General features: G+C 33.7%; 1 protein-coding gene across 1 annotated transcript in view; it reads right to left on the reverse strand.

Moving 5' to 3' along the window:
* LOC145255717 (tricarboxylate transport protein B, mitochondrial-like) overlaps window positions 1–23,311 on the reverse strand; it is a 93,007-nt gene extending 69,696 nt beyond the window's left edge. The window contains exon 1 of the mRNA XM_080114312.1: window positions 23,090–23,311. Coding sequence (XP_079970438.1) covers window positions 23,090–23,216 — 127 coding nt within the window. The 5' untranslated portion in view covers window positions 23,217–23,311. The remainder of the gene's footprint in view (window positions 1–23,089) is intronic.
* Between the last annotated feature and the right edge of the window lie 401 nt (window positions 23,312–23,712).

The raw sequence follows: 23,712 nt of genomic DNA on the forward strand, positions 1-23,712 counted from the left end.
TTTTGTGGCAGCGACGAGAGTATTGAAGATGAGCATAGTGGTCGGCCATCGGATGTTCATAACAATCAATTAAGAACCTTAGTCAAAGCTAATCCATGCACAACTGTTGGAGAACTTGCTTCTGAATTAGACATAACGTATATGACGATTTCCAACCATTTGAATGGCATTGAAAAGACAAAAAAAACTTGATAAATGGGTGCCTCAAGAATTGAATGACAACCAAAAGAAACTCCATTATGAAGTGTCATCTTCCCTTCTTTTATGCAACAAGAATGACCCGTTTTGAAAAGTGTGTTTTTTATGACAACCAGCGATGCTCAGCTCAGTGATTAGATGCCAACGAAACTCCATGACACTTCCCAAAGCCAGAGTTGCACCAAAACAAGGTCATGCTGACTGTTAGGTGGTCTGTGATCGGTCTCATCCATTACTTTTTTGAATGCAAGCAAAACCATTACAACGATGAAGTACTGTTAACAAATGAATGAAATGCATCAGAAACTTCGACAACAACACCCAGCATTACTCAACAGAAAAGGCCCAATTCTCCTCCATGACAATGCACGACTACACATTGCTAAACCGACCCTGCAGAAGTTGAATAAATTGGACTATGAAACTGTCTCATCAGTCATACACTCCAAACCTCTCACCTACCACTTTTTCAAGCATTTCAACAACTTTCTGCGTGAGAAATACTTTAAAAACCTAAGCAATATCAAAAACGTCTTCAGCGACTTCATTGCTGCCAAAACACAAAATTTTTACATTACTGGCATAAATACACTTGTTTTGCGTTGCCAAAAGTGTGGATTTTTATGGTGCTTACTCCAATCAATGTTTTTGTTTGAGCCAAGATATGTTCATCTGAATTTAGTTAAAAACTGCAAGAACTTTCTTGTCGACTTGATAGCTGTATTTACCTGGTGTTGCCTGGGATTCATTAATGGAGCATTTAATCGATTTTAGTCACTCTTTCCCAATATTTTTGTTTTAATTTGCTCCCTATTCATCGATGTCTTCAGTTTCTTGAAGTCAATTTTCTAGTTGTGTTTAATAGTTCTTCTTGGCTGTCTTCATAAATGGTGTTTTTACAGGTGATGAACTATAAATTAAAGTAAATTACAGAAAATACTTTATATGTATGTGGTTTATTTCAAAGATTAATTTACTAATTTAAATACAATTTTGGACATGCAGCTCATATATGGCATAATCTAGAGGTCTAATTTTCACAAACTATGCATTAAGTAAGGCTGTATTTTTGCAATAACGCATCAAATGTTGTTTTCCAAGTAGTCTATTGTGTCTGGTTGGTCACTGTTGACATGGGACTTTACATATTCCCAAATAAAATAATATAATGGGGTTACAGTGCATGAACGATGTTGCCAGTTGATAGGTCCACCTTTTGAAACTATTCATTCATCAAATGTTTGTCAAAAGAAAATTAATCGTATCATTTGCAATTTGTAAACACTGTTCAGGTATCAGTCTCTTCATGACAAATTGCTAAATCAAGCTGAACGCAAAATAACTGATAGTTGCCAAATCTGCGCTTAAAGAAAATAGAGTTGTCAATTTAAAGTTCACTGCCTCTAATCCCTTTATTATGCTGCGGCTACACTTTTAAGTAAGTACCGGCAAAAATGGTGAAAAAAAAAAAAATAGGGGAACATAGTTTTTAAAGCCTACACCTCACGAGAAAGCAGGTCAGCTTACTACAGCAAAAAGATATCTACCCTTCCCATAAAACACACACAGGGAAGAGGTGAACCTGAGGTCAACTGTACCTTTGTCCTGTAAGTGCCCACCCATTGGCTGATTAGGATGGATGCGGTGGCAACTATGAAGCTGATTGGCTAACTAGAAAATTCAATAGCACATGCGGATAAAAAAATGCTTTATCATAATCTAGCATATTTCTATTCAAGTTTTGAACTGAACGAAAGTCTACTAACATACCCCCCCTTTAAAACTTGCAGAGACTTTACCCGCTAGAGATACACAACACATAGACGACGCAACCCTCTTCTCCAGTCATGCAACAGAATGCGATTAATTTACTTTCTCACGAAAGAGACAATGACTTTTTCCCCATCATGCGAAGGAGATGCGGATGTACTGATGTGGACGATGTGATCCCTTATCCCTCATGAAAGAGACAGATATATAAAGTGCAACCAAGAAAAGAAAACACATGAATTTGTTATTCAAATCTTTTCCCCACCGAAGGAAATATCTTGGATTAACTGCGCCGTTGAGTTGTGAAACTCACCAGCAAAAGAAACAAAAAAAAAAAAAGGGGAAAACAAAAGAGACTTGTAAGTGCAAAGACTTTGATTCCCCTCCCCCCAAAGACTTTCGCTCATTTCAATACGCGTAGATATACTTTAGATTCCATAACTTTGAATACATTTCTTTTTCTTTCGTTAAACTCTTCCTTTTTTTTCATCTTAAATAAATCTATTTTTGTATCATTTGGAAAAGTGCCTGTAACCTCGTTATTTCATCGCGTTTTTATTGTGTTCGTCTTTGTGTCTCTATCCACTTGTTTTATTTTTTTGCTGTGTCACATGTGCGATAAAGAGAAAAATACTTGGATTTTTGCTTTCCCGTAATTTCCCTTATAGCCTCCTCTTTTGGCAACGTGTTACAAAGGTAAACGATATTTATTTTATCATTAAGTTTCCGTTCATACCCCTACTACGTTATAAATTGCCTTACCACCCCTTTTATCGCATATGTAACATTGATAAATGGTGACTCCCTTGTAAAAATATGATTGTTGATGTTATTGTAACTATTCAATAATAGGTATCAGCTGTTGGAAATCCAATTCAATTGTTTCATACGGACATGACTAAATTATGGTGAGATATCTTATATCTCTAAATAGTAAACCAAGAGTAAAAAGAGACCAAGACCTGAAGACAATGAAAATAGTGTAAAAACTTGTAGCAGCCACATTTTTTTTCATATATCATTTTCCCTTGCTGTAAATAGATAAGTGTACTATTGAGGGATTAAGCCACCAGCCAGTTAGGAACATAAAAATCATTGGAATACAGCACACATGCGATTTTGCTTTCTTGTACACTTAATTGGAGCAAAGACACTGACTAGACAAGACGCATTTTGTTGGCCGTCTTAATTTATAAATGACAAATCTACCAATGCACGTGGCACATTTTGTAAAGATTGATTTTTTTATTCCTTTATTCAGCACAGTTTAAATAAAAGGTATTTTTGTGTAAACTTAAATGTCGTCTGCTGTTTATCAATTCATCTATGGAGTTAGATTTTCTATTACAGCATATCATAATTATAAATGGGGTGAATGGATACCATCCACTCCATTATAAAAATGGTGACCTCTGACGTGATTTGAACACACAACAACAATGCCTATTCAAATAGTTTGTAAAGTACATCATGTTGCATAAGAAAACTGGGAGGAGTTTTAGTCTAAATCAAATAAAACACCAAACGTAGAAATGTTAAAACTGCTTGTGTAAATTTTTGCTGTCTATTCTTATCAAATTATATTTTTGCTGTCAAAAGACTATTCTTCCACGCATTACATCCTTTTGGAGGAGGGGTAGTGAACTTCAACAAGAAATTGTCACAAATCTAATCCTTTTGAACAGAGCAAATATTTGATTTTGTCCCAATACCGGGTGCCCTTTTTTTAAAGCTGATTTTTCATCAGATCTAACTGCCCTCGTGGAGAGGTGGCAAATAAGTAGAGACTCAAAGTTTGGTTTAATATTGAGGTTCAAATGCTGTTATATATACAGAAAGTAACATCTAGTTTACTCCTAGTGACCACAAACCCCTCCATTTGGGGATCAAAGTATGTTTTTGCATGATTACGTGTATTCATGAACCGTAAAATCATTTCCCTTCACAAGTTTATGTGGGAAAACGTAATCGTTCGAATCATTTACAGCAAAATGGTTTTCTGCATTATTCCCAAATAACTTAAAATCATATTTTAGTAAACATTAATAAGAAAAAAAACATTAACTTAGTCACACAACAAATGCATAGAAGATACTGCTAAATCTACTGCATTAGGAAACTGATCACATCTGCCAGTATCCAATATCTCTACAAAGCCACCATTCATCCATGCATGGAGTATTGTTACCACATCTGGGCTGGTGCACTAATCACCAATCTTCCCCTCTTAAGACAAAGTTCAAGAGAGAACCTCTAATCTAATGGGTCCCACACTATCCAACTTGCAACCCCATTGTTGCAATGTTGGAGTCCCTGTGCTTGTTCTATAAGTACTTTAATGGAATGTGTTGCAGTGAACTTGTTGCACTTGTGCCCCCCTCCAACGTAAATACCATTGTTATATATGGGTTTCATTAAGAGAGTTTTAGAGAGAGTTTGTTGTTGTGTCTTGGAGAGAGAGTCTTTTATTAAGAGGGATGTTGTTGAGAGATATTGAGAGAGATTGTTCGTTGCGTTCCGTGTTCGTGTTATGACGAATGTCGTTTCTGTTATGAAGCGATTCATATATATTAAAACTGTTCATACTTAGACGTGTAGAAGAAGAAAGCTCTTTGAGTGAGGAGATAGTGTTCTGACAGTCTTAGTGTAGATATGAGATGTAGATTCACATTGTGGATATGAGATGTGTATGTCAAGACATTTTATAACACAGACATATAGACATAATAACAATTCAATTTACCTTTTTGTAGAATCACAACACAAAGACGACGTTTACAAAAACACCTGATGGTTTATTTCTTCTCACGACCGGCCGTGGTTTTCATCATCAAGAATTCAAAGCTTCACATATTAAGTTTCAAAGTGACCGTCTCGCTTCTAGACATTCAAATTCCCAGACCCTCTCTGAGTTTCTCCCCTCCTGTCTGTTTAACTCTCAAGTTTTTCTAACTATCTCTAGAACTTTCTATTTCCCATAACGTCATACACATGTTAAAACATGTGCTTCTTTCACGTGTTCTGGACATGCGTGTCCAAAACTTTTCCTTTTTTTACAAAAGGAATTTTAACCTATACTCAGTAACCTATTTTTCCAATATGTTAAAAACATTATCTTATAGCTGCATTCTTTCAATTGAATTTTCATAACAAAATTGACAGTGCACATTCTTTTCTTGAAATATTTTATCTCTATTCTAAACAATCGTTTGCTTTACATTCCATTTTCTAATTCTCACACGTAATCTATTTCTAAACCTTAATTACGAGGTTCGAATTTCGCCTATGCTATTTCATTTTCATTTTAACTAAATCTCTCTATTTTTATACTTACATGAAAAGGGGACAGCCCTTATCATGTAACACCATTAACCAACCAAACAATTAGCAAAATCCCACCCTTCCACTATAGAGGTCCCCAGATGCTGGAAGGTTTTCTACTCTAAGTATGTTATTTCCTTGACCTGCTTGATTTTGGAATTTCTCTCTGCTTCCTTAACTGTACCAATATCTAGAGAATTAAATGTAATGTGAACAAATATTTGCCTACACAACTCTCCACTTAGGATGCCCCTATAAACCTGGCCCCTAATTCACAATAGTCTCTTACATCCTAATGGCAATGTGCTTTATTTGGGATGAATATAAGTATTAAAAAAACTAATAAGTTGAATCATTATTTTATTGATTTTGTGAATTATTTCCAGCTTTGTAATCCAATATGGAATAATAAATAATGATTTGAAAATCGATACAACAATTTCTTTTTTGTATGTCAGGAAGTAGGTGATTGAATTTCAGCAGATTTTTTACAAAAACAAATTCCAACAGAAAAAAATCGTAACATTCTGCTGTCGGTGTTTAACCTTTTACTGCCAAATTGTACTTTCAAAACAACAATACTCGTATTTCTTACTCTTGTCTGCCCAACTAGTCTTCAAAGAACAGGCCTATGCAATGTTCAACAAATGAAGGAGGGGTTTGTTTATGTTTGCATGTCAGTTGCCCGCTAACTTCCACCATGTGTGGATTTCATGATTAAAAAATTTATTGCATAAAAAGAAAAAAAAAAAATTCTGGCGGTAACAGGTAAACAATGAAAATGCCTAAATCTTATTTTAAACAGAAATGTGGCAGAACAGGCAAGACTGGCCTCCAATCTCTGACACTCCTCTTTCCGATAAAACATTCATGGCAAGAACTCGTCTTATCACTACTGCAAAGAAAGTTCCCTTCTCATGTGTATCTAAAACCAAAAAGAATTTCCATGAACAGAGTTTCTTTCCAACCATGGAAACATTACCATGGGACTGTTTGCCTGCAGATTGTAACAGTCATCTTCAAATCCAATGTCCTTTAAACTAATCAAATGTTGTCAATTCTATGATTCTCTCATAACATTGTTCAGCATCCAACTGAAAATCTTATCAACCATTATCGTCAAGTGGTTTTAACTAAGTAATAACTCAGTCTATAGATTCTATGTATGAGAGAGAGAGAGAGAGAGAGAGAGAGAGAGAGAGAGAGAGAGAGAGAATCGATAAAGTGACATTTGTTAATATTTAGTAAGAAAGTACAGCCAAATGTTGAAGCGAGTGTGATAGTAAACTTAATTCAGGAGAGAGAGAGAGAGCTAAACCAGTAACGGTTACACCTGGTCGCAGGCAAAGCAGAGATGAATACCATTTGCGGTATTATAACCTTTTATTTTGTTGCCTGTGTGCATTTGTTGCATGTTTTGTCTTTTAGGGGGATACTGCATTTGCTTGGACGGTCAATGAAAGGTTCGGCATCTTTTAGTGATAGTTTGGCAGTCCCACTAAAATTTCCAATCCTATCAAACTGCTTGGGACATTGTGACATACGTTGGCGATAGAAGGGATAGGTGTTGTTGAACACTTTAAAAGTTGTTCACATATATGGTTATTATCTCCAGTTTTTCAGAAGTGCTACAACCGCAGAAGCAGGTACTTCTACAACATAAGATATTGTATTTGTCCATTTTGAGTCCCTATACTAGCATGGAAAGCTGATAGTTCCAAGATATTGAATTTGGTTGGCTTTGTATGACGTAAGTTTCACATGTGGGCAGGGCCAAAGAATGGAGAAAGCTTTTAGTGATGTTCCATACATCTGTTGGAATGTTCTTAGTGGGTGTATGTTGCCAGATATCCCAGAATCACTTTCCATGTGGAGTGTGTGGTGCGTTCTGCATTTCAGGTGAGGTGGTCTGATATTCATGCAGGCTTTGTCCCTGGATTTCTTGGTTATACTATTAGGTTTACAAGAAAGTTCTTGCAGAATTTTTAATTTCAAATGGCGTATTTTGAAATTTTTGTTATAATACCTTTACTTTATATATTATTTTAAAGATCATTTTTTTTGCTTTATCTAATCGTTTAAATTACAATCGTTTTATAACAATTATGTCTTTTCAGAACGTTGAATACAAGATAGAAAAAAAGCATATTCGCACAATTTTTCTTATTTCAATTCAAACTAGGCCAATAAGCTGCTGAAACAGCTTGTGATATCAACGAAGCATTTGGCACACGAACCACTACTGAACGCACAGCACAATGGTGGTTTTAGAAATTTCGTGATGGCAATGAGTCTTGAAGATGATGAGCGTAGTGGTTGGCCATCGGATGTTGACAACAACCAATTAAGAGTCTTTAGTCAAAGCTAATCCATGCACAACTGTATGAGGACTTGCTTCTGAATTAAAGATAACATATACAAAGATTTCCAATCACTTGAGAGCGGTTGGAAAGACAAAAAACTTGACCATAGGTGCCTCACAAACTGGAATGACAATCAAAAAAACCCTTCTTTTACACAACAAGAACAACCTATTTCAACCAGATTGTGAATTACGATGAAAAGTGGGTTCTTTATAACAACTGACGATGCTCAGCTCAGTGGTTAGATGCCAACAAAGCTCCACGACACTTGACGAAACCAGAGTTGCACCAAAACAAGGTCATGCTGACCACTTGGTGATCTACACCTGGTCTCATCCATTAGTTTTTTGAATGATGGTGAAACCATTAACAAATAGATGAAATCCATCAGAAACTTTGGCAACAACAGCAACAACAACAACAACAGCAGCATTAGTCAACAGAAAAGGCCCAATTCTCTTCCACAACAATGCCTGACCACATGTTGCTAAACCGACCCTGCAGAAATTGAATGAATTAGGCTACAAACTCTTCCTCATCCACCATACTCTCCAGATTTCTCACCTACTGATAACCACTTTTTCAAGCATCAATAACTTTCTGCGTGAGAAATGCTCCAAAAACCTGAGTTTTATCAAAAGCGACTTCACCACCAAAACGCAAGATTTTTACTCGCATAAATACACTTGATTTGCGTCGCCAAAATTGTGTTGATTCTGATGGTGCTTATTTCATTTTTGGTTTTAGCCGAGATGTCTTAATTCAAAAGTTAAAAACCGCAAGAACTTTCTTCTCAACCTGGTATTTACTTAGCAGTAATAGTTAGAGAGTGGAATTGCTGTAGGTAATCATCTTTGTCACTTTTAGTATCAATGTTTTCCTTTTGTCTCTTACATTCTATCCTTCTTGGGAAGTAGTGCTGTTGGTTGTGAGACTTGCTTCTGTATCTGCTTTTCTTTCTGTAGTCCTTTGATGTAGTCTTTTTGTAGCACCTCCCCCAATGTCCCTTGCTTCCACATGCAGAGCACTCATCACAGTATGCTGAGCACTCTTGAGGCTGGTATCATAGTTCCTACACTTCCTGCTTCAGTTAATGTTATATATTCTTTCTGCTTTCGGTATTCCAAGCTGGTTCAGCTGGTCTTTTCCGGCAGTAAGAAACGAAATGAAACTGTGACACTAACCCTAATGTAGGTTTAACAAGCTTCCTTCAAGGGAGGAAGTTTCATGGGAGAATGAAATTCACAAGCATGTATATCTCTGTTATGGAAGATGACGACATTAGGTTTTTACAACTCTTGCAGGCAGGTGTCAACATCCCCCTACATACAATGCCTGGTCACCCATCAGGTACTGACTAGGCTCAATGTTGCTTAACTTTGGTGATCTAGCAAGAACAGATGTGTCAATGTGACCATGCCGTATTTCCAGTGGTAAGAGCTTCATACATCCAGCCTTTGGTCAGTACACTGGTTATGCTTTTCGTTTGCTACAGAACTCGTTCTGGAAAGTGTCATATGGTGTTGAGAACAGGAGTTCTATAAACCTCTTACTCAGCTCCTCATAAGTCTGTGGCATCTAAAATTGACATCCATTCGAAGCTGACTTTCAAAGAAGTTTCATAGTTTCATAGTAATTTGTTTTGTTTTATCAGTTATTTCTTCATCTTCTTTGAATAGAGTCATTTTTTGTTTAAAAAGTGCCATGGCTTCGCCGAGTCAAACCAGTTCATCATTTGAAGGAGACATACCATAAAGTTTTTACTTTTTATTATTTTTTAACGTTTGTTACTTTTTATCTTCTGACAAGAGTTTTTTTACACTTAGGAATATGAATGTGAAGTTGCAAGTTCTATTATGTGTCATGTCATGTGTTTGTGTGTGTGTGTATATATATATATATATATATATATATATATATATATATATATTTAAATAAGGGAGTAGTCACCAACAATGTGTATTTTTTAACATTATTTTATTATTCCGGGTCTTGGTTTTTCATTGAGAATTATGTTTAGATCATTGTAATAATGTTTTTAAATCATTGAAATCGTTTTTAACGTGTTTCAGACGTTCTGTGAAGCGTCCTCTTCAGAAATTATTTTCAAAATGTGTTGGAGATGTAAAAATAGCATTTTCGTAGTTCATTTGAAGTGTTTCCAAGAGGTGGAAATGTGTAAGTGTCTACTATTGATTGGAATGTTCAATTTTTATTACTCTTTTATTGGGCTGTGGTTACTCCTGTGTTGTGTTTCTCTCTCTCACTCTCTCTTTCTGCTTGTGTTTTTTTTTTCTTTTCCTTTAGGGTAGGATGCCTGTGTGTGTGTGTGTTTTCTTTTATTGGTTTGAAAATGTGTGTACTGTTTTATAGTATTATGAGGTTACTTGCTTCCCTAGAAAGGTGACTGTGATCCAAGGTCATTACTAATACATATGTGTGAGGAGGGGGGGGGAAGAACCAGCTCTTCTGAAATAAGGGTAGAGTGCTTTCATTCTATTTTGATATTTATTTTTTGGATTTTAGTATTGTGATTTTTTGTTTCAGTCTTAGACTGTTCGGGTATTCTTTATATTATGTTTGTTTAGATAGAGGGGTGTATTTAAAAATATGTATAGGGGATTTTTTAATGTTTCTATTTATTTGTCTCCCCATGTGGGTATGGCCAGACCCAGGATCGGTTCTTAGTGTGGGGAAGATCTCGTTCCCCAGAGGAGAGGGGCCAATTGGAGGGGTATAGGTATGGAAGGGGTATGATAGTTGTCTCAGTCATGAGAGATTTCTCCTCCACTGACTGAGGGGGGAAGCGAGGTGTTGGAACAGATATTATACTATGGTTCTAGGTGTTTCCTAGTGTTGTTGGTTTTGAGGTTAAGTAGGGTTGGTATTGTTCAGTGTGTTGTATTAGAGATAGGGGTGTTATGTCTGTGTGGTTGTATGCGCGCGTGTGTGTTTTAATGTGTCAATTCTGATTTATGTGTGGGTGTGTATATGTATATGGATGTGCATGCGAGTGTGCCTTGCATTTCATGTTTTTGTGTGTTGACATTAGGCTCTGTTCAGTTCAGGAGTGAATCTTGTGATGAAGTTTTTTTCCTGTGTAAGTAAATAAAAATAATTGTCTGTTTGGAAGATTGAAATGTTGTAAATCATTATTTGCAAAATTTTAACTAATATATATATATATTAGTTAAAATTTTGCAAATCATGATTTACAACATTTGTTTGTACACAAGGAATACAGGATAGAGATAATCATTTCCATTATTTCATGAAGTTACAGAAATTTGGCTTTTCTCTTCAGAAGAAAATAGTTAGCATAAAAAATTTTATATAGACTAGTTATAATTTTGCTGGTTAGCACAAAAATTGAAAGCTTCAAAGTTTGAAAAAATTAATGTTCAAAAGATTATATAGAAATATATACACATGAAAAAAACGGGATATTGACATAGATGTCCAAGTATGAAGTTTTTAGACAGCAACAAAATCTAATCAATGAAGTTGGTTGGTAAAATCCCTAAACCCATTGCTGGTATGTACATCTGTAGACTTGGTGTAACAATATATAGATTATATAGAGCTATATAGTCCTTTGAAGGATTATGTTGAAATTTTTGCTGGAAAAGCCTTGGAATGTAGAAATTATAGTTCATTGACTTTTTAGAAGCACATTTAATTTTTTTATGTTAAGTTGAGAGGAGAAAAGTAAGGTTTATCACGAGGTATGTGGTTCACGTGAAATTTCTTCCATTGCCAAAAACAAAGAAAATTGGCTGGATTGGATGTTACCTGGGAATGGTCACTAAATAACCAAAGTTAGGATGGTTATGAATAAAAAGAAGTGGGAAGGGGGATGGTTTTGTGGTAAATGGTCAGAGTCTCATATTACTGTTTTGTGGTGCAAGATAAAATAAAATCTTTTAAATACCCACACAGATAAAACACTATTTTAAATAAAAATTCTATTAAAATCTCATACTTCTGAATGCCGAACTTAGCCCAAATGATAATCACATCAAATAAAAAAAATCAAAACAGCTCAATATCTCTCCCCAATACTAACTGCAGTTGCCAAAATAATCAAATATACCCACTTAATGATTGCATCCTCAAAATGTAATTTATTCATGCTCTGTAACTGAATTACCATCAAATAACTCACTAATTGATCCTAATATACAGTCACTCACTCCAACTCTTTTCAATAAATACTCAAGCAAAGGTCTAGTTTTCTTACCACCTAATAAATATCACACCCACCCACCAATTCCACTCGATAACTCATCTACACACACCACATGCACAATCCACATCCAAAGCCATATTTATCAATGAAACCCAATAAGCTGCCCCCACCTAACCACAATATAAGCAATTACACTACTAATATAATGAAGATGCTCCTTAAAACCTACATCTACACTGGCGCCACTTCCACCCTAATAAAATTAGGTGTATTCCCTTTAATAATGACAACTAAGTTAAAGATGCCCCTGTCTTTATCAATCTTAATTTAAAACATTAAGTCTAAAATCACACCTTTAGAAAAGACAAAATTTTATACACTAGGCTCTAAATCGTGACAGCTATGCATATCAGAAGCAGTAAATATAATTACTTCTTATAATAAGGATGTTATCAACACTAAAAATGAGTTATTTTCACATTGCAAACACAAAAAATCCAATATAATCAGCTCGAAAGCATCTAGCTATCTAATTGCCCCCTCAATTTTATAATTATTGATAATGCCTTAACAAACCATCTCCTAAAAACTCATGATCATCCAGCGCTAATCCCCACAAAAATAACTACTGTTTAATGATACTAGCTCCACAAATCCGCACTTCTGGTTTGCCAAATTTCAAATAAATTATTTATTTTCGTAACGTACAGAAGGGAGGTAAGGGTGATTACTTTATAGCCGGTGTAACTGAAGTCACTAATTTCTACATAAAAATTAACTGAAATGCCGAGTGGGTATTTATATTGAAATACATGAAAAATATGGAAATTTATGAATATACTTATCAGTTGAAATATTTGTGTATACCAAAATTTATATTAAATAAACGAATAGAATTTTAGTAATAAATACAATTACTTTACAATTTGGTGTCAAGGAACTCTAAACCACAAGACCGCATGACGTCTTCATATTAGAAGGGATATAATCTTCTACGACGTGCTAGCCTCGCCTCTCAAAATAAATTTAAAAAAAAAAACAAAAAAAACAGAGAAAGAGTAGTTGCCACTCAGACTTTAGGTTAGTAGTAAAATAAGAGCGTTTTTAATTACTTAAAAAAAAAAAAAAATGTGGTTTAATTTACCCTTTCACTTCTTGCAAAATCAGACAACAGTAGTCGCTAAAATTTGGCAATCAGTTTGGAAGCTAACCATTTAAATATAACCCAATAACCAGGGGTAGTTTTGGGCATAAAAAAAACAAACTCCCCCAAATCGTGACATCAAATGCATTCATAAACACTTCCTCCCCCCTCCCCTCCCCCTCCAAAAAAAAACACCTAAAAAATGCAGTTAGTGTGTGCATTTCTCGTGTATGTTACTAGATACGGGCAAAAATGGACGGATAAAGATAGGGGGACGTAGTTTTGAAAACTAATTTATCATAATTTTTTTGTAGGTTTCCAAATACTTTTTCATTGTATTTGAAAGATTAAGAACTAAACTTAATTTCCATAAGGAAAAAAATATTTGTACACGTGAAAAAAAAAAGTTATGAAAAATGTTTTCACAGCGAGCTAACCAATTCAGCTAAATTTTGAAGTTAAATAAATTCATTGTAAAAATCCTTTAAAAGATAAATATTAATTTTCTGGGTCTATTTCAAATATAATTAGTAAAGTCCTAAGATATTGAATTAAATAATAATAATAAAAAAAAAAAGACACCTTGTTTGTACAAAAGTAGCTTAATTAGACCCAAAACTGAGTGATTCTGCCGTTCGTAAAAACGCAACCAACTAAAGTTTTGTAAACACGGAATATACGGAAGCATAAAATTCCAGCGTCGAAAGACTGAAAATGACGTCATCTAATTAAAACGGAGGAACGGGTGTGCTAATTCCCCACCCCCCGACGTGCATCCGTACATTCCTATTCTAAATGTTTGTATCATTTTTACCATTTTTTAATTTAATTATTTTTCTATATTTCTGTTTTTAATTAAATTTTTTTTTTAATTATTGTTCAATATTATATAAAAATGATGTTACGCCAAAAGTTTCACATTCATTTAAGCGAGGAAAATAAAATTATGTGAAACCTGTATTTAAAAAAAAAAAAAAGTAGAAATATTTTTAGCTATTATAATTTTTTTGTGTGCAAATATTAAATAAACAATGCTTCATTCAATGATAATATCAGTAGTTTGAGAAATTCATTTTTTCTTCGAGTTATATCGAAGACATTAATACAGACTTTAGGAGCTTTTATTGTAATGTTCCTGTAAAAATTAAATAATTTTTTTTAATTGTTGTATTTTACGATGCTTTATTTAAAAAAAAGAAAAGAAAGTGTGCTGTCACTCACACGCGCGCACGCACACAAACAAACGTACGTTTGTTCATTTCAATTTTCCCGCGCATTTTGCACAAAATAAGTTCTTCCAGCAACGATATAATTTCAAATACGCCCACATGCTTTTCTCACAACAACAAAATGGACATATTTCTGGCGGACGTATTTGAAGACAGTACCACGTGACACAAGCGACCAATGAGAAAATTAGGAAGATTGTCTTTTTAACGCTTTTCCAAAAACCAATGTGTTGAAGCTGGTCCAAAAAGTATTTAAACGCAACAAACATTCTTCCCTTCTTTCTTTTTCTCTTCTCGCTCCAACGTGACACGAGGACATGCCTCTCGTTTTCTTCTCATTGTCGCTTTCAAATCTGTCGAAACCATAATTACACACACTACGCGGGCACTAAAAAAAAAAAAAAAATCATACTTGCACCCATTCCGTACATTTTCTATAAGAATTAATAACGGATTACTTTCCTCATTGGGATTTTGGAATAAGGCAAACTTCACCAGTTAAAAAACAAACCTTGAAATAAGGACATTATTTTCACAAAAGACTTTCACCTTCTAATCTTATTAATTTAACGAAGGACTTTCATCTAACATGACCAGTTAATCTTAATAATTCCACAAAGGATTTTTCACCAACTTTGAACATTCTAATCATAATGATTTCACAAGGACTTTTACCGATCGGACCTTTGCTTGTTGAAAAATAAATGCGGTGTATTTTAAACGAGAAGGAGGTGCCATTTTGTTTTATTCCTTTTTTTTTTTTTTTTTTTTATTATTATTTTGTTTGGGGCAGAGAAATTTAATTTCACTTAAACTTCATTTCCCCTACAAAAGCAAAAATAAATTAATTTTTTTTTTTTTTGTTACTATTGAAAATTATAACTTTAGTAAAGGTATTTTTTGTTTAAACAAAATAATACATTTCCGGTAATCATGAAGAAAGAGAGAGCCTGTTTCCTCCGTTTGCCTATAGGTGGCGTTAATGTCTGTCCACCCAGTTACGGAAGCACAAAATGTATATAATGGCACCGTTGAAATAAAAATAAATGTTTTTATTATATTTTAATTTTAAACATGTTTTGTTTTGGTTTTTTTTTTTTTTTTGTTTTTTTTTTTGCAAACATATTTAAGTTTTATTTTGTTTTGTTTTCGCAAACATATTTAAGTTTTATTTTTCCAAACATTTACGTTTTGTTGCTGGTTTATTTTCAAACATTTACGTTATTTTTGTTTTAATTTTAATTTTTTTTTTTTTTTTTTTTGCAAGCATAAATTAAATGTTTTTGCTATATTTTTCTTTTAAACATATTTATGGGTACAACCGTTTTTCCGCGAGTATTTTTTACGTTCTTATAATAAAAAAAGTCAACGTTTTTTCTTTTATCTTTTTTTTTTTATTGACCCCCCCTCTTTTTTCTTAATTTTTCTGGACTTATTTTACTTTTTCCGCGAGTATTTATATATATATTTGAAAAGGGATATTGTAAAACCTGAATATTACTTGAAACTACTATAAAAATAAAAAATAAAAATAGCGTGGTACAATAAGTGCATAAGCAAACTTTTCTAAAAGAAAAATATTTCAAAAATATTTAGTTTATGCCTGCAAAAAAAACAACAAAAAAAAAACGTAAAAACAAAAAAAAAAACGTAAATGTTTGAAAATAAACTAGCAACAAAACGTAAATGTTTGGAAAAATAAAACTTAAATATGTTTGCAAAAACAACAACAACAACAAAAAAATAAACGTAAATATGTTTGAAAAAAAAAACCAAAAACAAACTTAAATATGTTTGCAAAAAACAAACAAACAAAAAAAACATGTTTAAAATTAAACATTTATTTTTATTTCAACGGTGCCATTATATACATTTTGTGCTTCCGTAACTGGGTGGACAGACATTAACGCCACCTATAGTCAAACGGAGGAAACAGGCTCTCTCTTTCTTCACGATTACCACATTTCCACTAAGATTTAATTAAAAATAATGGATTCAATATATTCCGTGATCATTATTTGATAAATACTGAAAATTTTATTAAAATTGATTAATTTCCTGATTTTTTGGTGAATTTTTAAGTAAAGGGAGAAGTCAAAATGTTTATTCATTTTGCACGTACATATATATGCTACAAGATTAGAACATCAGAATAATAATAATAATAATAATAATAATAATAATAATAATAATAATAAATGGTTTTATAAAGAATGAGGAAATCTCTGGAAAATATTTGTGAGCCACGTACACAGATTTAGTTAATCCAATAAAAAAAATCATCACAATCGTGTTGTGGCATAGTACAATATTTATGGACAGTGCGTGTAGTATATTAATATATCCGTTTAACAACCAATTTAAATTTATGAAGTAAAAATAAAATCGAAATATTTAGGTTATCAACTTCGTGCTTTTTAATTTACTTGTGAAAAGGTTTGTTGGGCTTTCATGCGTGAAACAATAAAATCGTGTTTTCAACGCCCACTTAAAATATAGTTTTGATTTAGGAACTGGATTACGCTAAATAAAAAGGTGGCCGATACGCACGAAAACATTGGGACGAGAAAATTAGAGGTTTTATATTTTCTTTTTATAGAAAATGATAATAACGCTGCAGTCGCTGCACTCTGCAGAATCGAAATCACTAATTCAGTGCATTGATTGATGTTTTTCATAAGTTGATTGGTTTAAATATAGAAAGTTTATTCCAAGTAATTGCCTCCACACGAGAGTAAAGTTACTATGCCTCCCCACGGGACAGAGTTAGACACCAGAGTCGTTTTTTAACGTGGAGAAAAGGTACAAAAATAAAAAATTGTCTCAGTCGTGAAGGACTGATCCTCCACCGAAAGAGAACAAGAAATGGAAGTGCAGCATCTGAAGAACAGATACTACACTTTGATCTTGACCAAAGCGAAAATTCAAGTTCTAAAACAAATTTTTTTTTTTTTTTTTTACACAGTGATTACCACTTATCAAGGCCCAGAAGCCACTCAGGGATAAGGGTTCTTGCAAGTACATTACGTTAGTGTGGAGATTTGATGAAGTGCCTACTTAAGGGGCCGGTTCATTAGGAATTTGTTAACGTTGGACTTGAAGACATCCAAGTTGTAGTCAGGTGGGAAGCAGGCAGACGGAACAGAGTTCCGCAGGCGTGCAGTTCTAAGAAAGAAGCTTTGTTCATGGAATCCACGTTTTGATTTAGGCACAGATAAAGAGTGGGGGAAATTTTTCACAGATTCAGTTAAAATGGTGCAAGTCTATAAATGGTTCACAAGTAATCTTTTTTACTATAAAAATCTGAAAAAAATCTTTATAATGTACGTACTTGTCACTGCATGAAAATGTCATATTCCAAAAATCACGTAAATCAATCAAGTAGTTTTTTTTTTTTATTTAAGAAAATCAAATATTATCGGGCGATTCATCGAAGAAAAAGCAACGCGTCATCTGGTTTGAGAGATAACGCCACTAACGACCCCTGGCGGAAATATGGGTCAACAAGGGCAGTACATGCAAACCATCGAATATTTTATCAATCAAGTACTTTTTTTTTTTTTTTTTTTTTTAAGAAAATCAATTTTTACGATTTCTAGGGATAATAAATAAATTAAAAACGTTTTTTTTTTTATTCACTCCCCTTATTTTAAAATGTCTTAAAATTTTAATAATTAATTTACGTACCAGTTATTATAGAAAAGTGATCCCCCACTTTTTTAAAACTAACATTTCTTCATATCTTGGAAACTACTCATTTGCCGAAATTTTAAGCATTATTTTCGTTTTCAGCAACCCCGAAAACCTATGAGAGTGATAATTTTAAAGGAATTTTCGAGGATGGAGTAATTCTTCATATTTACCTTTTGTTTTTTTACAGCGGAAAAACGTTTTTCTGACGGCGCACTAAAGGTAGCCAGGTTTGGATTATTAGAATACGCCACGGGAAGATAACTCGGTCTAAAGCGCCGACACCCCCCTCCCCATCTTAAATGATAGCTTTTCTAAAAAATCGAAACATACCTTTGGTAAATGTTTACTTTAACTACAACAGAACGCGAACCAATAGAATTTGATTTTTTTTTAAGGTTTTCAGGGTCGCTGACAACGAATCTGATATTTAAACCCGTCGCATATTTACTGTTTGCATGGTAAATAACCCCTGGGCGCTCGCACTATTTTGCGTCATATCACTGTATTCGTTAACGCTACGCGTGAGCAATTCTTTTTGAAATGTACGTGCGGGCACGCGCGTAGTCACGTGACCTTTCACAAGGCGCATGGATACATAGTGGACATTTTAAATGACAGGAAATATTTTTCATAAAATAAAAAAAAATAGTGTTCATCTCATTAGTAATGAGATGAAATACTTTAAATAAAATTTTTAAAAAATAGTTTTCACCTCATTTTTTTTTTTTTTTTTACAGCGAAAAAACAAATACTACTTGATCAGATTAAGTGAATTTTTTTGTGAAGAACTTCATTCCATAACGGAGACGTACAATATAACTTTTTTTTTGTTGATATTTTCATTTTTTAATGTCTTCACTAAACTGTACAAGTATCAAAAATTTATAAAAAATCAAGAATTTTTAAAATTACTTTTATATGATGGCGGCTCATCAAAACTTCTCTCCTCCCTTATACACGCACAAAACACGTTGTGCAATACAATTTTTTAGATCAATAATAATTTCTTTCTTATAATAAAAAGTTATTATTTTACAGTACAAGACCTGTGTGCTAACTACACTGTTGTATTCATCAAAGACATGGACATTGCATCAAAGGCACATTAAATGACTTGAACGATTTCACCAAAAATGCTTGAGACGCATCTTAAACATCAAGTGGCAAGCACAAGTACCCGGTACTAAAGTCCTTGTGAGAGCATGTTGCTCTAGTGCTGAGACCTTTATAATCAGATCTCACATGCGTTGGGTGGGCCACCTGGTTCGAATGAGATTGTAGACTGGCAAAACAAATTTTTTACGGGGAGCTGGAAAATGGCAAGCGCTCTCAATACAAGCCTAGGAAGAGGTTCAGGGACTCTACAAAGAATAATTTGAAAGTCTTACAAATTGACATCGACACATGGGAAGGACTTACTCTGCAAAGGCTGAAGTGGCAAAAGCTTGTACGTAAAAGTTGTGATGCTCTAGAGAAAAGAAAGCAGGCCCACAACAATCTGAAGTGAGAGCTTCGCAAAGGTTTAATTGATGGTCTTAACCATGACACACAGAGCTGGAAATGCGACAATCGTGAACGAGTGCTTTTGTCAAAAGCTGGCTATGTCAACTACCTTAAGTCGCACAAAACTCCTTTTCAGGTCAACTTTGTACCTATTAGTCCGAACCAAACGATCTATTTAATATGCAGCAAAGTTTGCAAGTCTACTGCTGGTTTAAGAAGCCATGCAAGTGTTCATAGTAATACCCTTCAACCTCCAGAGGAAGTCAACTCAGTGGAAATTACTCAATTGTATGCCACATCTGCTTCAAGATGTGCAAATCTGCAGCGGGAGGGCAAAGTCATCTGAAATGGCATGAACGATGAGATTGGGAGAACTATGTGATGGCGATCATCTGGAAAGATGCAGCAATCATATATATATATATATATATATATTACACACACACACGTTTCATGAAAATCTTTTCCGTTTTCATTAATTACATAGAAACATTTCCAATTAAACAATTACGGATATATGTTTTCTTTCACTTTCTTTATTTACTTTTTTTTATAGTTCTTTCCGGAAGTAATTAATATCTAGTTTATTTTCTTTTTGTTATTTATTTCATACTTCGGTCATAGTTTAAAATATTGATTTTTCCCTCTGATTCTAATGACAGGTGTCCGAAAAAAAATGGCGTCTCCATTTTCGGCGATAAACTGTAGTAGTACCAAAAAGTGTACAAAGAAAAAGTGAAAAAAACCTTTTGCCCATTTCAGTCATTAAAAAAAAAAAAGTGGCACTTCTGCATGACAGTGCCATGACGCGAATGTGTGTATTTTAATTTCAATAATGGCCAATAGAGGGCGTGTGTCAGTCGAACAGGGGGCGATAAATCATATCACTCATTGAAAAAAAAACAAAAAAAAACAAGAAAAACAAAAAACAATAGTATTAAAAATTTCTATAAATTTTTATAAATAAAAACTTCTATATTAAAATTATATTTTGCTGTATTAACAAACCAAAAATTATATTTTGATATGTTTATACAATCTTACTGTGAAAAAAAAAAAAAAAAAAAAACAATATATATATCTTAAACCTCTACAAAGAACAGGGGTCGATAACTCGTCTCAATCACCTCATGGCACTGTCATGCTGAAGTGCCAAAAACGTTTACGCAGGGTCCACGTTCCCCGTAAATTGGCCAACTGGTAAATAAATAAGTAACAATAGTCTATAACATAACAAAAAAAAAAAAAAAAGAAGTAAAATGTGACGATATTGTAATTTTTTTTTTTTACCATTCACATTTTAGTAAAATAGAGTTATCCCCCTTAGAACAATAAGTTGATTCCGAAGAGACTTTTTTCTTTAAGGAGACCAGACTCGTTTACATTATTTGATAAAGGACTTATGTTTCAATCAGCGAATATGATTAATTTGGCGATTCAGAAGCAATAAGCATAGACAACCCAAGTGCAACTTTACCGGTGTCAGGTGAAAACCTAGCCCCGATGTGAAAATGTTCTGCTTACCAAACCGGACTCCCTGTTTTAGTTTTAAATAAATCTGTAAAATATATCAAATAAATAAACGTGTTCAAAAGTTGCACACATTTTCTTTCCTGTCAATTTATTTATTTTAAACTAAACAGGAAGTCCGGTTTTGTAATTGGAACATTTTCACATTGACACCGACGAGTTGTACTTCGGGTCGCCTATGCTTCTCAATCGCCATTAGCAATGAGTTGACGGCGAAAATTTCATAACTTTCAACGCATTTGGGTTTGTATTACTGCACACAGATTCGAAAAAGTTGTCAAAAAACAAATATATAACAAATAAATGTTATCAAAAGCAAGATAAGTTACTTTTCTCCCTAACACGATAATTTTCTAGTGTTTTTATTCAATGTAACATGTTTATTCAGTTCGAAAAACATGCAGTGTTTACCGATGTATTGGAAAATTTAAAATGGCGTCCGGACACGGTAAGTTTGGGAAAAGGAGTTATAAATAAAAAAACTAGACAAAATACTGTTAGAAACTCGCTTAATATATGTTACCGTGGCGTAACATGGGCTGACATATACTCGGTGGGGTTTTAACAGTATTTGGCATATTTTTTAAATTTTTAACTCCTTTTCCCAAACTTACCGTGTGAAAGAGAGAGTTGGGCGCCATTTTAAATTTTCCAATACATCGGTAAACACTGTGTGTTTTCGAGCTGAATAAACATGTTACATTAAATAAAAACACTAAAAACATATCCAGTTAGATAGAAAAGTAACTTACCTTGCTTTTGATGACATTTATTTGTTATATATTTGTTTTTTGAGAACTTTTTCGAATCTCAAACCCGAAATGTACTGTGGAAAAAAAAAAAGCTATGCCTTTACGAATGTGCAACTAGTGTTCGTATTTACAATGTCTCCCCACAGGACAGCGTTACACCAGGGTCGTTTTTAATGTGGAGAAAAGGAACAAAAAATAAAAATTGTCCCGGTCGTGAAGGATTTCTCCTCTACTAACAGAGAACAAGAAATAGCATCTGAAGAACAGATACTACACTTTGATCTTAATCCAAAGGCTAAGAAGTTTTAGCAGTGTTGTAAGGATAAACAGATGAAAGTGCATATTTATATCAAACATTGTGTTTTAATAGTGTGCATGTAAAAGCATAGATTTTTAGTGCTAATGCACTTACTGATCCGCGCTAGTTTTTGAATCGTATTTCCAAGTTTAATTAAAGTTTTCTGATATGTTTTTTTTTATTCAATTGTAAGGTTAAAGTACAGAATAGGTAAAAAAAAAAAAAAAAAAAAAAACACCCTCCCATGTTAAGAATGGCTTTTTAAATAATAACGTTATTTCAGCACGGATCAATAAGTGCATGCTGCATGAGTACCGATTTTTTTCCACAAACAAAAGTACATTTCCATAAAATACAAGCAATTTTAATTTGTAGAATTGCCAGAATAAATTTTAAAACAAAACATTTCTTTATTCATTCGTTAAAAAACCTATTACAACCATGTTCTACATGTACAGTGTGACAAATCTGGTTTTGCTTTGGAACATTGCGAAAACAATGTTTTTTTTTGGTTTGTTTGTTTTTTTTAACGGTGCTTGAAATAACGTTATTTAGAAAGCCATTCTTAACATGGGAAGGGGATGGTGTTTTGTACCTATTCTGTACTTTAACCTTACAATTTAATAAAAACAGATCATAAAACTTTAATTAAACTTGAAAATACTTAGTGTCGATCAATAAGTGCACTAGCACCAAAATAAATAAAAATAAAAATAAAACATCGATTTAGCAATGTTCAATCGTCAAAGTAATTCCATGCAAATCAAAATAGATTTATTTTCATTTTAAAAGTCGTTTGCCTTCGTCTTAGGGTCGGGTTAGGGTTAGGTGAGGAAAAATACTCAAACGAAAACAATTTAATTTCTTACCCAACTTCATAGTGCCCCTTTTGAGGGAACTGGGTCACATTAAAACGGACAGTATGCTCTCAAGGGGAGGGGGAGAACGGGAAATAAATAGAGAAACACAAACATGATCTAAACATGTTCGCTGTTCAAAAACAACCACTTGCCATGTTGACAAAAAAAAATTATCACGTAAAACTTATCAACTTAATAATTTTCTAGAATAAATATTGATTGACAGCATCTTTGTTTACCTGCTATAATGCCTTTCAAACTTTTGGAACCACTAGCCGGAGCCGCAGCCATCATATGAGAGTGGGGTCGAGCAAAAGGGGGCAAAAAGAGTCCATAGTTGGCGGCAGACGAGCGCGTGGGATCCATTCTGCTGTTTGTGGTTTACGGCGTGAAACAATATTATAAATCATTTAATGGAATAGACAGCAGTTTCGCTCGCAAGTGCGAGTTGGAGATGAAGTAAAGAGAGGGGAGGAGGTGTGGAAAAAAGAGTAGGAGGAGGATAGAAGGATCACACGACACGACTAGTAGGAGGTAGTAGTAGTAGTAGTTAGAGAACGACTATGATAAATAGTATTTCCTTGAATTTATTTTGATGTTTTGCTTTGCTTTCGTAAATTGTATTTGTTGTTTTAAAGCATTAAGAAAGCGTTTTAATCACTGTCGGCCATGTTGTTGCTGCTGTTATTATTTATTTATTTATTATTTTGGTAAGTGCACTTATTGATCCGTGCTGACTGAAATAATAACGTTATTATTTAAAAAGCCATTCTTAACATGGGGAGGGGAGGGTGTTTTGTACCTATTCTATACTTTAACCTTACAATTGAATAAAAAAACATCATAAAACTTTAATTAAACT

The sequence above is a fragment of the Euprymna scolopes genome, chromosome 31, assembly GCF_053919585.1.
Source record: "Euprymna scolopes isolate OS-2025 chromosome 31, ASM5391958v1, whole genome shotgun sequence".
NCBI classification, from domain to species: Eukaryota; Metazoa; Mollusca; class Cephalopoda; order Sepiida; family Sepiolidae; genus Euprymna; species Euprymna scolopes.